The sequence below is a fragment of the Anolis carolinensis genome, chromosome 4 (genome assembly GCF_035594765.1).
Source record: "Anolis carolinensis isolate JA03-04 chromosome 4, rAnoCar3.1.pri, whole genome shotgun sequence".
Lineage (NCBI taxonomy): Eukaryota > Metazoa > Chordata > Lepidosauria > Squamata > Dactyloidae > Anolis > Anolis carolinensis.
In genome coordinates this window covers 124,271,901-124,290,027 of record NC_085844.1, presented here as the reverse complement: position 1 = coordinate 124,290,027, position 18,127 = coordinate 124,271,901, and the positions used below count along the sequence as shown (strand labels likewise).

The following is an 18,127-nucleotide window of genomic DNA, read 5'->3' as shown; positions in this document are numbered from 1 at the left end:
TGCTTGTACAGAGCTTGATGGTTTCTTATAACTTTTTAAAGGCACTTAGCTTAATGGTTACAAACAGATATGAGGTGTTCAAACTTTCAAAATACTTCTTCCTCTCAGCTAAACTAAAACCTGATCCTCCTGGATCTACTGGGATTAACTTTCCCTAATCCACAGCCTCTGTAAATGACCCTAAACAAGTCCCCTAACTTGCTTAGTCTGGCCTAATAGAGGTCTGTCCTTCTGGTTCCCTTCAGTCTTGAAACCAGACTGCTCCCTGTGATTTAAAATCACAGACTGTCTAAAATAAATCCTTTTATTTTAGACCTGACTCAAATTCTTTTGAGTCACCCTGATCCTCCACATGAGAATCAGTCTTCTTCCTGCGACTCAAAATCACAGACTGAAACTGGGTTTTAAAACATTCCCCCTTTTCCTTTCCAAATGGCGGTTGGCTCCGCCCCCGTTGCTAGGGCAACTTCCTCAGAAGGCCAAGATGGCTACCTTCCCCTACATATTATCAACTCCAATACTCACCCATTTTAAACATAGCCAAACCTGACTGTTTAAACAAAATCAAATAAACATGTCATCCATAAATTAAAACATCACACTTCTTTACAGCTTTATTTGCCGATTTTCTGCTTTGTTCAAATCCCCGAGGTTCATGATCCAAGACCTTAACTCTGGAATAGCCTCTAATTATGTTAATAAGTGTACAGTGTTCCCTCACTACTTCGCGGTTCACTTTTTGCGGATTTGCTGTTTTGCGGTTTTTCAATAAACTTTAAAAGACTATTATAAATCAAAGGGGAAGAGAGGGTGAGCCATGGCATCACAATGTCTTGGAGAGACGGAACAAGTAAATACTAGACATAGACACACACACACTAGGAGTCTTGCAATCTGCAGCAACCAAATAAATGAATCTTTTCAAGTTGTAGCAAGGTGCTGCCCTTCCAACCAAGTAAGCTGGAGATTTGGACCCAACTCTTTTCTTGGAGTTGAGCTGCTCAGTATGGGAGAATGTTCATCCTCATCTCCTGCCTGGAGATAACCTATGAAAACTGCAGACTTGGGGCTGGGCGTTGGGTACCTCATTGCTTTTCTGTGCTCCAGCATCTCTATTTCTAAATAAGTAGTTATTTCCCCTTTAAACATGTTATAAGCATTTAGTTCTGCCTCTTTACAAGGAAAAAGCTACTGTAAAAATGCTTTCCCGGGAGCACTCTACTGAAGCGGCAAGCATGAAACTGCTTGGATCCATCCACACTTTTCTCCTGATGTGTGAAATCGCATCAAAAAGGCTAGATTTTTCTATTGGGATGCAAATGAGAGCAAGTATTTTTATCTGACTCTTCCAGCATCTCTTCTCACAGAGTCTTGGCAGCTCATGATGTTTGTTGCAAAATGACTTAAAAAAGGCAAAGCAAGGAAGGCAGATTTCTCTTCCTCTTCCATGCCCTGGTTGTGTGCCCAAGGGGAACAGTTAAAGGCTTCTGACAGACCAAAGAATTCCCTATCTACAGAGGAGGTTGTCCATTACCTCTTACAGGTTTCCAGACAGCCTCCACAGTAAAGGGTAATCCTGCCATTTGATAGCATCACAGGGAGACTATCTATTATATCTTTGCGTGAATCTCTTTTGCCTGGATTTGCCCACTATCCTAAACCATTGATTTAGTGCAAAAATCAGATGTTGGCCTCTCCTGAGGGCCAACAAAATGAATTGGTGGGCCGCATGCAGCCTGTACACCAGTGGGTTGGAGGACCACACTGGTGTACAATATCATAATACAGTTACAAATCATTATTTACAATCTTTATTATCCCATCCACTCTTCCTATCCTCTCCAAGTGTCAGAGGTTTACATACTACTTTCCCATCAGTCCTTTAACCACTGAACTATACTCTGTGTTGTCGAAGGCTTTCATGGCCGGGAACACAGGGTTGTTGTGTGTTTTCTGGGCAGTATGATCATGTTCCAGAAGTAATCCACAAGCATGTCAACAATTTCAACAGAAAGGAAGAAACCATGAAAATGAACAAAATCTGGCTACCAGTATTTAAAAAACTCCAAAATCAGAACAGTAAACAAGGAGCAACACTCTGAAAACAGAAAAATTCCAGACATCACTCAATCAGGAGCAGCTAACGACTCTGAACAAAGGATTCCCCCAGGGCAGGAGGTGAAGTTGGGAAGGCCATTTCATGCTAATCAAGGTGATTAAAATATTCACACTGACCTCCAACAGACAAGAGTTCTTTCCCCCACCCACGATCTTCCACAGATATATAAACCTTCCTTGCTTAGTTTCAACCTCTGAGGATGCCTGCCATAGATGTGGGTGAAACGTCAGGAGAGAATACTTCTGGAACATGGCCATACTGCCCGGAAAACACACAACTCTGAACTATTCTGTTTTCTAGTTTTCTTAATAATAGGAATGTCTGCCCTAGTCATCTCACCAAAAACTTACTTGATTTTACTTCACTGCTACTCTTATCTCACTTTGTACATTAGTTTCTCTGATAGAGTTGTGGCCCATATTCTGTTTATCTAATTCTGAATTGATCAGTTTTGTAAGAGGTCTTCCCCCGCTTCTTGCAAAGAGGCTCAAACTGAAGTGTGAACCTTAGGAAATTTGAATGATAGAATCCCCCTTTTCTGGACACCTTTCAAATGGACATTATTTAGTTAAATTCTTTTGTATCCAGTTTTTCCTGGATTTGCCACTTTTTTAGTGGAAAGCTCTCCTTCATCTACTGAGATACTTTCTTCTGCATAGGTGTTTCAAGGTGAGGGGGGCTTGTTGTGTTTTTCAGTAGATTGCCATGGTCTATTGACAAATTCAGATTCATTTATCTCACATTGTGACTGTGATTCAATTTGACAAAGACACAGTCCACTTTCAAATTCGGACAAACCTGCTCAGCAACCAGACCTAAATTGTTACGGTATGCCAATCGGCTCTGGTTCACGGATGCTTCCATTACTCTGTTTTCATCAAAGCTCTTCAGAGTACGTCAGACTGCATTTCCTTGATCTCTGTGACATCTGGTCAAGAAATGCAAACTGTTGAAATGCTTTAGCGTCTGTTGCTACACAGGGTGTCGCTTACATAAGTGGGAGCGTTTGGCTCTCTCAAGCCCTCTGCCAATTGTCTCCTGTAGCTAACAAGACAGCATCATGAATCCTTTATGGGTTTTGGCGGTTTAGCCCGAAGATGCTCAGAGTGTTGCTTATTTCCTCAAAAAGCCCATTCTTTTGCAAGGGATACAGCTGTTCTTTAACTGCTTCCTGGCATGCACCAGGATTCCAGTGTGGCGGAGGGGTCTTAGCAGGACTCTGCCTGGTTTAAAGAGAAGCGGCTGCTGTGCTGGATTGTTAGTTTCTATCCTTGGCTCTTTATTACCTCTTGGCCATGCTGGGAAAGCAGCTGGTGCAATTATATTGTTCCCTTCCTTTTAGTTGCTGCTGTTCCATTTCTAAGCAGTCTTCTGGGCAGGATGTCTTACAGCCTTGATCTCTGGGTATTGTCAGAGGTGGCATGCGGGAATTTATCATTCCTTTTGACAGCTACTGGACATCTGTATACATCGGGCATTTTTAGCCTGCTACATGATGTTGGATCACAATTCCCATAATCCCTCATCATTGGCTGTGCTGGCTAAGGAGGAAGGAGGTTGTTTGCTCTCTCCACAATGGCACTGAGATCAGTCCCAATATAGTCTCAGTACCTAAATAAGTAGCTGAAGTGTATATGATGTTCTCCCTCACTGGAGGTTAAACTGCTGTTTCTGTTTGTCTCAGGGAGAACATCATAAATGTGAAACAAGGGAAATTCTTACAGTGTATCTATGTTTACAAGCCTATGCTTTAGGGCTCTTCCAGACAGGTCTTATATCCCAGGATCTGATCCCAGGTTTTCTGCTTTAAACTGGATTATATGAGTCCACACTTTTAGATAATCTGGGATAAACACAAAGCTTGGGATCAGATCCTGGGATATAGGGCTTGTCTGAAAGGAGCCTTAGCCCCAAGTTTGTCTCTGACTTAAAATAGTAGCTGATAAACATCCGGTGGGAGCCTCTGGTGGCTCAGTGTGTTAAAGCGCTGAGCTGTTGAACTTGCAGACTGAAAGGTCCCAGGTTCACATCCGGGGAGCAGAGTGAGCGCCCGCTGTTAGCTCCAGCTTCTGCCAACCTAGCAGTTCGAAACCATGCAAATGTGAGTAAATCAATAGGTACTGCTCCAGCAGGATGGTAATAGCATTCCATGCAGTCATGCTGGCCACATGACCTTGGAGGTGTCTACGGACAACGCCGGCTCTTCAGCTTAGAAATGGAGATGAGCACCAACCCCCAGAGTCGGACACGACTGGACTTAATGTCAGGGGAAACCTTTATCTTTTATTAAACATCCTACCTCAGGGATGTCAGACTCATTTTCATTGAGGTCCACATCAGCCTTATGGTTGTGTCAAAGGGCGGTTGAATTCATGGATAGAGAATCTGTGAATAGAGATGGCAAACTATAATTTCTTTAACAATAGGAAGAACTTCCTAACTGTGAGAGCTGTTCAGCAGTGGAACTCTCTCCCTGGACTGTGGTGGAGGCTCCTTCTTTGGAGGCTTTTAAGTAGAGGCTGGATGGCCATCTGTCAGGGTGCTTTGAATGCAATTTCCTGCTTCTTGGCAGGGGGTTGGACTGGATGGCGCATGAAGTCTCTTCCAACTCTATGATTCTATGACTCTTTACATAGTGGTTGGTGCTCTTTAGTTTAGGTCCCCAGATGTTATTGAACAACTACCATTATTTATGATCATCCATCATGTGAATGGGGGATGATGAGAATGGAAGCCCAATAGCCCTTGTAGCTCTGAGGTTGGGGTAGGTTAAAGGATATCCAATCCACACTCTCCTGACTAAACAGAGCAAACTGCAGCCTTTCAGATGCCATTGCATCACAACTTCCATCAGATCTAGTCATGAAGTCTAATGCTGACGTATATAGGAGTTCCAGTCTATTATCTGCAGGGCCACATCAAGTGACATGGTAGGCTGGGTTTGACACATGGGTCCTATTCCTAATCCATAAATACCTAATTCATCCAGATCCACATATAGAGGTCTGTTCCATGGATCTCCCATTCAGGAAGTGAAATTTGTGAATTTAGATAGCAAGGCCTTTATGGTTGATGGTGTCAACCTCAGGCAAAAGCGTGATTGTGCAGTCACAACTCTTTTTCTAAATTCCCCAATACTGGCTTTGTTATTATTTTATTTTAATTTTACATTTGTAGTGGGAACACCTTCCTTGGATAATTAGTTCTTCTCTATTCCTTAGGTATTCCAGTAGGAGTTAAGTCTCTGGCAATTTCAGTAAGAAATCACTGGCTCTGCTTTAGGGAATTCTATTGCAGAAGGTGTTCCCACTACAAACACTGAAACACGGAAATACTACCCAGGATATCTTGTAGTAACCTTTGTAACCTCGTAGAACTCTTCTCTGACACTACTACAACTTCGTAAGCAACAAATAGTCCTCCAAGAAATTTTAAATTCACTTTTGGAATCATTAGATATATCCTGTCAATATAAGGGATCATTGTGTTTATTAAGAGATTGATCAGAAATTTATGTGATTACTGATATTTATTTATGATAGAGATAAGATTTGTACCTTTATGAGGGCCGGGCTGTGGTGCAGCTGGCTAGTAACCAACTGTAATAAATCACTACTGACCGGGAGGTCATGAGTTCAAAGCCCGAGTTGGGTTAAGCCCCTGACGATTAAATAGCCCGGCTTGCTGTTGACCTATGCAGCTCCGAAAGACAGTTGCATCTGTCAATTAGGGAAATTTAAGTACGCTTTATGCGGGAGGCTAATTTAACTGATTTACAACATCATAAAACTGCCAGCAAAACACGAGGAAAGGAATGAGGAAGTACAGCCACTAGTGGACAGTGAAGCAACAGCTCCCCCTGTGGCCGGAATCGTGAAGCTGGAAAAAAATGTTAAATGCCTCTGTGTCTGTCTATATATGTTGTTTGTCTGTTAGCATTGAATGTTTGCCATATATGTGTTCATTGTAATCCGCCCTGAGTCCCCTTCGGGGTGAGAAGGGCGAAATATAAATACTGTAAATAAATAATAAATAAATAAATGTTGTGTATATAAGTTAATAACATACTATCTCATGTATCTCAGTTATAGATATCTGTGCTTTAAGCAGGGCCGTAGCCAGAAAAAAATTTCGGGAGGGGTTTTGAAAATTTCGGGGGGGGGGGGTTTAACCCCTAGCACACACCCCTCCCCGCTACAAACCTGTCAATATCTGCTTGAGATAGTGCCTGGAGGGACTCTTAATGTTTTGTGTCTCATAGACTTAGCATGGGGATTTGGTTAACCAGTTAAAATTCATGAGTAAACCAGGTTTTTTTTATAACCTGAAAAATTTCGGGGGGGGGGGGGGTTTGAACCCCTAACCCCCCCCCCCCTCGCTACAGGCCTGGCTTTAAGTATACCTGGCTCTTCAAGGCCTTGGGTCTTTTGCAATGGAAAAATTCTGTGCAAAATGTGTTGTGCAAGAAGGCTCCCCTCTTCATCACTAGATCAGCCCTAGACATTACCTAATATGCAGTAAAAGCAGTGACAGCAATACCGACACATTCCCAGCCTACATTTTCTCTTCTTGGGCCTCTTGTTCTTTGGTTAACTCGGGAGCAATTTTGTTTTCAGTGAAGTGTGAAAAGCTACAAACCCAATAATGTTAGTTAAAGTACAGAGAGAGCACAGAATTCTGGGAAATGTTGTCTGGGAAGGCAAGGAGCTATATGGCAGACAATACAAAAGACTCTGCCCTAAACTACATTTCCCAGAATTTTGCTTAGCATCAGAAAACCCCAATTAGGACAGGCTCCTAACAGCAGCCAGAGTTTCAATAAATTGTTCAAGTTTAAGTTTTATTTCACATGCGAAAGACCTATGTGCAATTAATGGTTGAATCTGCAAAGAGGAGGACTGGTTTATACTTCAGTACAAATGGGTAAATCAGTGCTGGGCTGGGAAGAAATCCCTAAATTGAAGTTCTATTGATTAATATGAGAGACATTCAATATGATAGCTGTTGTGGCTGTTTATTTTTTTTTTTCAAAACTTTAAAAAATTCTCAAAAATCAGTAGATGTATGATTTTTTTCTGAAACTTGGGGGAATAATCTTCTGTTATCTTGTGTCATTGTGTAGAAAATTCAAGGAGACTGCTCTTGTAGTTTTCCTTTAAAAAATTTTTGTTTGTAAAAACTTTCCCAAAAATTTTGTGGATGGGTGAAACATTCTGAAACTTGATGGGTAAAAGTGGTAAATGTGTTCTATAACTGTAGCAAGTTTCATGCCAATAGCTCTAATAATGGGAGAGAAAGGCACCCCTGAAGTTTCCCCATTGGCACAATTAATTACTCAACGAAATGTAACAAAGTAGTTAACTCATTATAGTTACGATGCAGACCCCGTCCAATTTTGGAAACACTTTAGAAACAATCCCCCCCCCCCCCCAATTTTGTAATGAGTATTGCATTTTTTTTAATTGATCGCACAGGCCTAATAGATAGGCACTAAGCTGAGACCACAGGTTGGGTGTGCTCTGAATAAGGCAGTGATCCCAGACCACATTTTTATCCAAGCTTTAAAGGAGCCCCCGGTGGCACAGTGGGTTAAACCGCTGAGCTGATGGACTTGCTGACTGAAAGGTTGGAGTTTCGAATCCAGGATGAGCAGGATGAGCTCCTGCTATTAGCCCCAGCTTCTGCCAACCTACCAGTTCGGAAACACACAAATGTGAGTAGATCAATAGGTACGGCTCTGGCAGGAAGGTAATGGCTCTCCATGAAGTCATGCCGACCACATGACCTAGGAGATGTCTACAGATAGTGCTGGCTCATCAGCTTAGAAATGGAGATGAGAACCAACCCCCAGAGTAGGACATGACTAGACTTAATGTCAGGGGAAAACCTTTACCTTTACCTTAAAGGACTTCGAGTCCAAAGTGCTGAACTCTCCTCCTGCTCCCATGTAGATGTTGCATTCACATTAAAATCCACAGCAGGTTCATTGCTTCATTGACATCGGAGCCACAGCCGTAACTGGTACCAACAATTTGGATTGTTTCCTTACACAGACTGAAAGTCAGTGCCAGACGTATTATACCACATTATTAGGGTAGTATGGTCCAGCAAAGCAAACCCAGAAAGCAACTGGACACCATTTATCAAATGTTCCCCAAAAGCAGTTCATAAACATCTGGCTTAACAAGGGGAAAAAAAAGACCTATGGCCACCTCAAGGCTCTGCTTCCTGTCTGGGTACATTACACTGGCCAACACACTTTTTGGCTCCTTAAATGTTAGCTCTATTTCTAGGTATATTTAACATGCTGATTCCAGAAACTGCAATCGTTATCCCCTATCAGCTCGAGTTTTTGAGATACAGAACATATGCCATCTACCATTTGCTAACTCCTTACCCATAGAAAACTATATATAGGAAACTAGGACTGATGTGGTCTATGCAATGCAATTTTCTGAATCTGCGCCCCAAATAACCCCAGGAACAGGCCTAAAAACACCAAGACCTTTTTTGTTGATCTGTGTCTGCTTCTTTTCTCTTAGCTCTTATAGACTTATGTCGCCTCTCCACTCCACTCTAATGCAGCCTTTTTCCTAATGAGATTCCATCCCATAACATTTCGGATGATCCCCTGTATGTGTATTTTCCATGGTTGGAATCTTAGCTTTGAAGGAATCCTGCATGAAATGCAGCTGTCACAAACGGAAGTCGGTATTTGAGACTAGAACAAGGAACTTTTCCGTCTTCATCCTGGCCCCTTTCTCTCTGTGAGTCGAATTTTGATCTCAACTGACTTTGTGGCTTATTTTGGTGAGAAACTGCTGTTGCTCATTCCTCCTGACTGAAAAGCCTTGACATTTTCTCAAATGCCACATTTACTCTGCCTCATTTCTTTCCAGCCACAAGCAGCATTGGCTGACTCACTGACAGTGCTGTCCTTGCAAAAGTGCTCAGGTGAGAGAATGAGATCCTAAAACACAAAAGAACCAAAGCGAATGCTACAGGTACCAAGGGAGAGTCTGGTATCTTGAGGTACAGCACCATCTACTGCTTGAGACACTGCTTTGCATTTCTTTTGCTTTGTTCTGTGCACATGAAGTAGCTGACTGGAGGAAACTCTGCTGTCTTATTGGACAGAAAAGGAGTCAGTGGATGCAGAAGTAAAAAGAGAAGTAGGCCAGCTTAACAGAGTTCTAAAGAAAAGCCACCTTCTAGTGTTTACATCCCTCTTCTGGGTAATCACATTGGAAACTTTTTGCTAGGTTGCCTATTTTAATCAAACAGTTTACAGATTCTCATCTGCATGGTTTAAAATATTGTACTTGTTTAATAGCTTTCTATTAGCACTTAACTGGAAATCACAGGAGCGGCATAGGAGAAGGGAGAATTTTGAATGGATGAATAAAGGTCAGATTGAGTGCCCCTTCTACACTGCCATATAATCCAGATATCAAAGCAGATCATCCACATTATCTGCTTTGAACTGGGTTATCAGAGTCTACAATGCCATATAACCCAGTTCAAAGCAGATAGTCTGGATTTTGTATGGGGGCTCAAAGTATTGAGACCCCTATTCTTTTTGTTTTGAGTCTACCCATATATTCATGGGTTTGCATCTAGTCATCTCTTGGAATAAGCTAGGTATTATAATTATTATTCAGGAGTTGTAGTTAAAATGTTAATATGAATTAGCAATACTACTATGCTAGTTAGGCATTAGGACTCTTCGCTTTTAGTGTTAATGCTTCTCTTGATCTCTGTTGAATTTGTGTCCTATGCTTATTTGGAAGTCATTTTTACTGGATCTGAGACAGTACCTCAAGAGCAAATAACCAGAAAATTTTATTTCAGAAAATATTGGTTATATTTAAAGAAATCTATGTAATTTTAATAAAAAGTCAGTATTGTTTTGTTATGTAGGTGGAGGCCACAAGAGGGTGCTAGACAGAGAAGTACAGTAGAGTCTCACTTATCCAACATAAACGGGCCGGCAGAACGTTGGATAAACGAATATGTTGGATAATGAGGAGGCATTAAGGAAAAGCCTATTACACATCAAATTAGGTTATGATTTTACAAATTAAGCACCAAAACATCGTGTTTAACAACAAATTTGACAGAATAAGTAGTTCAATATGCAGTAATGCGATGTAGTAATTACTGTATTTACAAATTTAGCACCAAAGTATCATGATGTATTGAAAACATTGACTACAAAAATGTGTTGGATAATCCAGAACATTGGATAAGTGAGACTCTACTGTATAGTCAATTTTAAAGGGGGAAGGAGGTTGTAGGAGTTAAACCATTTCCCCCTGTTTTCCTTTTATCTCCCCCCCCCCCCCCCATATCACAGTTGTCAAAACAATAATTGTTTATGATAAGGGAAAGGAGGGGGAATAAGAAGAGAAAATGTGGAAAATGGTTTTCCTCCTTCAACTCCCCTCTACCATACAATTGACTATCCTTTCTCTGTCTAGGCTCCCTTTCGGAGTCCGCCTGGATAACAGAACAGTACCAAAAAATCTCTAGTAATGACAGGGGTTTCCTGGAAGTACTTGAAGGGGAATATCATGTTATCTGGATCTCCTAAAATAAAATTGTTTTGTATAGTAATAGCACCCAGTATTTCCTAAGACTTATTTCCTGCCTGGAGGCACCCATTACTGGAAAGGAGGTGGTGGGGCGGGGGTGTTACGTGCATATTCGCTTACATGGGAGTAGGGTAAAGGTAAATGTTTCCCCTGACGTTAAGTCCAGTCATGTCTGACTCTGGGGGTTGGTGCTCATCTCCATTTCTAAGCCGAAGAGCCGGCGCTGTCCGTAGACACCTCCAGGTCATGTGGCCGGCATGACTGCATGGAGCGCTGTTACCTTCCTGCCAGAGCAGTACCTATTGATCTACTCACATTGGCATGTTTTCGAACTGCTAGGTTGGCAGAAGCTGGAGCTAACAGCGGCCGCTCCCAGAGTTTTGAACCTGGGACTTTTCGGTCTGCAAGTTCAACAGCTAAGTGCTTTAACACACTTCGCCACCGGGGCTCCTTAAAACCAAGTGGGATTTTATTCTGAATAGACAAGCTTTGCTGTTGATTCATGTATGAAGGTAGACTACAGAGATCTGTTTGCAGTTTTGAAGTTGCTTCCTGTATATGCAGATTGCATTTGGCAGCCACCCACCGCTAGAATGTATCCTCATATTTTTCTCAGATTGAAATTCATCCCAATTTATACCTTTTGCAGCCCCCAACCTGGAGCAGGGTAGTAATGGGAAAGAGACAAAGAGAGAAAGCATGTGCACAGAAGGTATGATGTATTTTTGATAGCTATCTGTTCAGAAATATACAAGTATAATATATATAAAGCAACCAGATTTTCAAGGCAGATTGTATAATAACTAAGCCTGCATTGGTTTCTTTAAGTGCAATATTTACAGAGACCACTGCCAAGGCTTCATTTCAGAATGGTTACAAAAATACCTCTGCATGCACGCTCTCTGTCTGCTCATATTAACTTCGCAAGGTTTGTCTCTTTTTCATTCTAAAGGCAGAAGTGAGGCTTCCAGTCATGGTGAACAATTAAACTAGCATTTTCTTCCATCTATAGTGAAGAGACCTATTCACAATAACCAGATTAATTAAGCTTTTACCAATATGGAAACTAAACTCGGGCACCTTCAGGAGTCCAAAGAAAATCAAAGCTATGGGTTGGAGGGGGATAGAGGTGGGTTCAAATGATGCTTTCCCAATCTATATCCTAACTTGTTATATTAGAGGAACCCAATGCACAGATACTGATATGAGGATTCTTATTAGTTTTCAGAATAGAAAAATAGCATAAAAGAAAGGAAAACAAAGTGTTTTCCCAGTCTGTGGAACAGTATGAGTTCCCATATTAGTGCCTAACAAATGCCAAATATCTTCTGGATAAATTAGAAGAGAGAAGATATTTACTAAGAAATCCAACGGTAGGGTTGTCATAAATCAGAGTTGACTTGAAGGTACACAACAACAACAACAACAACAACAAGGAAATGAATCATTTCCACCCTTCTATTTTTTTATAATAGTCTTTTTAGGAGGTTCTACAAAACTCTAAAAGCAAACACTTACTGATATTACTGATCTTCTACATAATATGTTATGTCAATATATCAAGGGAACTATTTTATTCTCTTCAGTGTGCAATACTATGATAGCAAAAGGTAAAGGTAAAGGTTTTCCCCTAACCTTAAGTCTAGTCGTGTCCTTCTCTGAGGGTTGATGCTCATCTCCATTTCTAAGCTGAAGAGCCAGCATTGTCTGTAGACACCTCCAAGGTCATGTGGCCGGCATGACTGCATGGAGTGTTGTTACCTTCCCGCCAGAGCGGTATCTGTTGGTCTACTCACATTTGCATGTTTTCGAACTGCTAGGTTGGCAGAAGCTAGGGCTAACAGCGGGAGCTCATTCTGCTCCCCTTTGGTCAGCAAGTTCAGCAGCTCAGTGCAAGTAGTTTCACTTCAATATGTAGGAGTCTCCAGTGGTGCAATGGGTTAAACCCTTGTGCCAGCAGGACTGCTGACCAATAGGTCAGCAGTTTGTATCCGGGGAGAGCGGGTTGAGCTCCCTCTGTCAGCTCCAGCTCCCTATGCAGGGACATGAGAGAAGCCTCCCAGAGGATGGTAAAACATCAAAACATCTAGACGTCTCCTGGGCAACATCCTTGCAGACAGCCAATTCTCTCACCACAGAAGTTACTTACAGTTTCTCAAGTCGTTCTTGACACACACAAAAACTTTAATATGTTATTTTTTCCTGGTGTATTGAAAGAGTCAACTAAAACTTCTTTTAAGAATGAAAGTTGAGATTCTGAACACAGAATTGCTTCAACTCATCTCATTGTGATCCAAATTTACATTGAAAAAGATTGGCAACAGAATTCACTTAGTTCCTACCTTTTCCCCTTCCCTCTAGATGAGTTGTAGGAGTAAAATTGGAGGCATTTTTATTTGACAGCATTGTTGACTCCATTTATCAATCCATGGATAGTAGAGTCTGTAACGAAAAAAATGCTGTCTGTTTGTCTAAATGTAATTTTATGATAAACTAAACTTGCATTCTTCTTTAAGTGATCTATCACTAATAGGAGTGATGGTTATAGATTACCTCCACTATGGAGTGTGGAAAAAGGCCAATGGACATATTGGCTGAGGGAGCTGTGGTGGCTGGTAGTAGTAGTAAATAATGATTGGTGATGATGATAATGATTATGATGTGGACAATGGATATATTGGCTGAGGGAGCTGTGGTGGTGGTAGTAGTAGTAGTAATAATAGGAGTAGGAGTAGTAATGACGATGATGACGATGACGATGACAATGACGATGATTTGGCAAATGGACATCTAGATTGAAGGAGCTGTGGTGGTGGTGGGTATTATGTTGTTGTTGTTGTTGTTATCATTATTTTCTAAGCTGATATGCCCTTTGTTCCTATGTTCTTATTGTTGAATTATATTATTTAACAGTTAAACACATAAGGAGTTACATTGACTTCATAGACACTAACTACCCTTAGCAGCTGCTCCCCAGGTTCTCTTTAGTTGGGATAGTAGGGTTTAGATACAAGGCTAGTGTATAGAATGTCATACTATAAAATGTTCTTTAACCATTCCTCAACCTCAAAGTTATAAGTATTGTTGGGTTCCAATTCTCATTACCCTCAGTCCTCATGGTGGATAATAAAAGTGGGTAAAAATCAAGGAGCAATGACCATTATGTAAAAGAAAAAATCATTGGCCCTCTGTATCCACAGATTCTTTGTCTATGGCTTCAACAGCCCTTTGAAGGCAACCATGAGGCTGATGTGGCTCTCGATGAAAATGAGTTTGGCACTCCTGCGTAGGTTAATGCGATCTAATGTCTTTTTTGGCTTTGCTTAGTTCTGGCCAAGTTGTTTGAACTGTCAAGGCACTGACAAGCCATGAGCAAATAAGTGTCTGAAAACATCTATTAAAAACAGTTGTTTTCAAATTGTATTTTAAAAGTATTCAATCTCAAGGATAGTCAAATAATTGTCTTGCTTTATCCCTTTAAAAGACAGGTTCAGGAGGCCTCATTTCTAACAGGATACACTTTTTTTGTTTGGGGGACAAAAGCAGTTGAGTGCTACTGTCATTTCCTCACAGGTCAGGTCAAGTGTGTCCTGGGTTTGTTGAGATTTATTTCTTGTAAAGTTAGATGGTAGTCTTGGATCCTGGAGGAACAACACAACACATGGCTATTAGTGAAGACATCTCTATGTGGTGCTCTTCTTACATTAAAAAAATCTTATGATATTTCAAGAGTCACATTTAATACATTACTAGCTGTACCTGGCCACGCATTGCTGTGGCCCAGTCTGGTTCAGTAAAACATCCCGGTGTCCCCTGGCAACATCCTTGGAGGGTGGGAGGAGGGAGGGAAAGGGGCGGGTACCAGGGCGCCTCTGGGCATGAGCAGAGCGCTCTCTCTCTTACAAGTCTGGTCCAACTTGCATTTTAATATATTGGGTTTATGGTTCCCGTCCCATTGATCTGGTAATGTAAGTGTTATTTATTGTTATAATTGTATTATTTTACTTTGTTTAATAATGTGTTATTATGTTGTTATGTAATGTTTGTCTTGCTTTTATGACTGTAAACCACCCTGAGTCCCATCCGGGAGATAAGGCGGTATATAAATAAAGTTTTATTATTATTATTATTATTATTATTATTATTATTATTATTATTATTATTATTAACTTGGGCCCTCCCTCCAGGTATCTTGGACTTCAACTCCCACCATTTCTAACAGCCTCAGACCTCTTCATATTCCTTTCCCTTTCTTTTTCTGCTTAAGCGGCTGAAGGCCTTCTCTCGCCATTGGGAGAGGCCTTCGTGAGAGAAAAAAAGACTCGAGGAATCCATTCCCCTCGTGATGTGTGGCCCTGCCCATACCGGTTGCTAAAGGGTGGAGACTGCTTGGCCATTGCTTGCACCATTGCTAAGGGGAGGGTCCGTCTATTAGGACGGTAGTTAAGGGTGGAGCTGACTGATTGGCCATTGCTTTGGGGTTTGTTTTTACCTTTCTCAGGTGGGTTAGGTTTGTGAGAGTAGGCTTAAAACACTGGCTACTTGGCTAGGTTGAATGCTATATTGTGTCCAAATTTCATAGCTGACGGTGGAATAATTTGGGATATATGATGTTCCTAATGGAAGGACATTACATTTTTATTTATATAATTTTCCTGGGCTACAGCATTGTTTATTAAATGAATTTGATAGGGAAAATGAGGTGCTAAGTATGGGAGAGAGACGGAAAGAAAAATAATATTTTCCATTATTTGATTCCTCATTGAAAAATGGGTTTCCAGACTGTTGGAAGAACAGACTATTGAAACTTTCACAAAGTTTTCCTCTATGTGAATTAGTTTTTCTGCACAGAAAGACACACAAGGGCTTTGCACAAAGAAAAAGTTTTTCTATGTAGAAACTAGAATTTGTATGCAAATAATCCATCTGTTTTTTGTGCAGAAAAGTTCTCCCGGTCACCTAAGGATGCTTCAGTCCAGAGAGGACAGTGCTGACCAGGAACAAAACTAAAGAAATTATTTGCCCCTTGAAATAGTAAAGGATTTACATCCCTGATAAATGAGTAAGAAAGTTTTGAAAACTGAGGATGAAACAAAAGCCTATCTTTGCCACTAAAACATCCATTACCTTAATAGTTCTACTGTTCTTAGGCTGTGTAGAACTGTTAAGGTAGTCCACAGCAGGGTGAAGGAATTCTCCATTTCTGTGCTGCATTTCATCCTACTTAGGCAGAGCTGCTGAGGGTACCTTGTCTGAAGAGATGGCCCTACAGAAAGAAGCAACATGAGATGCTGCCTTCTACTGAGTAAGGGCCCTTGGCACAGTAGCTCAGTATTCCTGATGTGTCTAGCAGTGTTTTTTCCAGGATTTCAGATGAAGCTTTTTCCCAGCCCTACTTGAATATGGGACTTTTAATGTGCAAAGTAGACACACCATCAATAAATTATGGAAGAGGCATGGGAATACCTGGGCCTACAGGTGTGTAGAGTGGAGCTCAATTCATGTGATGCCACAGGATAGTTAAGATAGTTAAGATAGTTAAGGAGATAACAGAACCCAACAAAAAATTCTTCTTGTTTTGGTTTTTAGGCCTTTTCTTGGGGTTATTTGGGGTACTGATTCAAAAAATTTCATTGGCTAGACCACATCAGCTCTAGTTTCTTAGATATGGTTATCATTGTTTTTCTATGGGTAAGGGGTTGACGACAAGTAGATGGCATATGCTTTGTTCTCAAAAGCTAGAGCTGATATAAAAAACTGGTCCTATTGGTGATCAGATGACGCCTGGTAGATGGCATATGTTCTGTATCCCAAAAACTGAAGCTAATAGATGAAAACTGATGCTATTTTTGGAATCAGCAGAAACAGGTCTAATAGTTGAGGGACCAAAATGTGTACTGACCAGTGTAATGAGTCTTTGGAAAGATTTCACTAGACAGGCCACCTCATCACACGGGATGATTTGCCCATCATGTGCTGCTTTCCCTCCACTTTCAGCACAGAGACACTGTGTTATAAAGGGAGAGGAAGCAGCACACCACCTCAGTGGCAACACAGGAGTTTTCTTGTGTTGCCTTTCTAGCAGTGGGGGAAGCCAAGTGGCAATACTTCCCCTATGGGATGAGGGACATGTAAGGTGGGTGATGTGGGGTGTAGAGTGACAGGTTCTCCATGCCCCCCGTTGGGAGCCCATGCAGGGTGAATCCATGGGCCTTTATGATGAGGTCCTATGTCTCAACTCTTGTTGTCCAATGTGTTGTGTGGATATGGCACACCTCTGGGTGTGGCCTGAATCTGCTACAGAATCCTGTTGCTAACTCTTCTTCCCTTCCTTTGCCTCCACAGAGTGATGTCCTGCAGGTGTTTCCATGATGCTCAGCCTCAGCACCTGTTCCATCAGCACTCACATGCTCTCTGAGGTAGGTTTCCCTGTGGATGGAGCCCCTGAACTGGAAAATGACCCCCAGAGATGTGTGCTGGCCCTGCCAGAAGAAGAGGCATGGCGGAAGCACCGGCTTGGACCGATGCAGTCTACTCAGTCTTGCAACTTGCTTGACCCAGAGACCTTGAGTGATGCCCTTGTCTCACGGACTGCCAGCTTTGATGCCCTCTATGAGCTGCGTTCACAGGACATGGAATCCAGTTTGGGCTTGGATGGCAGCAGCACATTTGACGTCGGGCAGAGCCAGCTTCTCCCTGTGAGCCCTGAAGTCATCAAGCGCCGGCGAGGGGGCCTGATTGAACAGCGGGATATTGTTAAAGCGCATGAAGCTCATAAGATACAGAGCACACCACAAGCAAGACGGAAGGAGTGGGAGTAAGTATGTGGCTGGATTTAAAGCATCTCCATTCCCCCTTCAATGCTTGGCAGAGGAATATTGTTCTGACTTCTCTCTTTTGCCCAAGTAAAACCAAGCATAGCTAGGGAAAAATTTCAAAACTATTAATCTGGAATGTAAGTATGCCAAGGATTTTTGTAACACTGTAAAGACTAATGGACAGAATGAAGTTGGTAGCATCAGCTTTAATAAAATAAGCCTACAGTGCATCTGAGGAAATAGACTCCAGAAGACAGAATGCAAAATGATCTTTTAACAGATTAGAAATATGGGCCAAAACTAACAAAATGAAGTTCAGCAGGGAAAAATGCAAGATAGTCCACTTAGGCAGAAAAAATTAAATGCAAAGAAACAGAATGGGGGATGCCTGGCTCAATAGCAGTACGTGTAAAAAGATCTTGGAGTTCTCATGGACAACAAGTTAAACATGAGCCAACAATGTCATGTGGCAGCTAAAAAGCTAATGGGATTTTGGCCTGCATAATAGGAGTAAAGTGTCTAGATCCAGGGAAGTCATGCTACCCCTCTATTCTGCCTTAGAACACACCTGGAATACTCTGCCCGATTCTGGGCAC

General features: G+C 41.6%; 1 protein-coding gene and 1 long non-coding RNA gene across 6 annotated transcripts in view; one reads left to right on the top strand and one right to left on the bottom strand.

Annotated features, from left to right (window-relative positions):
- Positions 1-18,127, top strand: part of cacna1e (calcium voltage-gated channel subunit alpha1 E) — a 600,666-nt gene that overhangs the window by 139,744 nt on the left and 442,795 nt on the right. For all 5 annotated transcript variants that reach the window (XR_010005208.1, XM_062977736.1, XM_062977734.1 and 2 more), the window contains exon 2: positions 17,059-17,530. Coding sequence is in view for 4 of the 5 variants with exons in the window: in XM_062977736.1 (XP_062833806.1) it covers positions 17,082-17,530 (449 nt within the window). In the remaining variant the exon portion in view is untranslated. The remainder of the gene's footprint in view (positions 1-17,058; positions 17,531-18,127) is intronic.
- On the bottom strand, positions 4,382-13,328 carry LOC134298244 (uncharacterized). The gene is made up of 3 exons (XR_010005209.1): positions 13,267-13,328; positions 13,056-13,155; positions 4,382-4,504 (listed from the first exon to the last, which is right to left on the bottom strand). It is a non-coding gene; the product is annotated as an uncharacterized LOC134298244 (long non-coding RNA).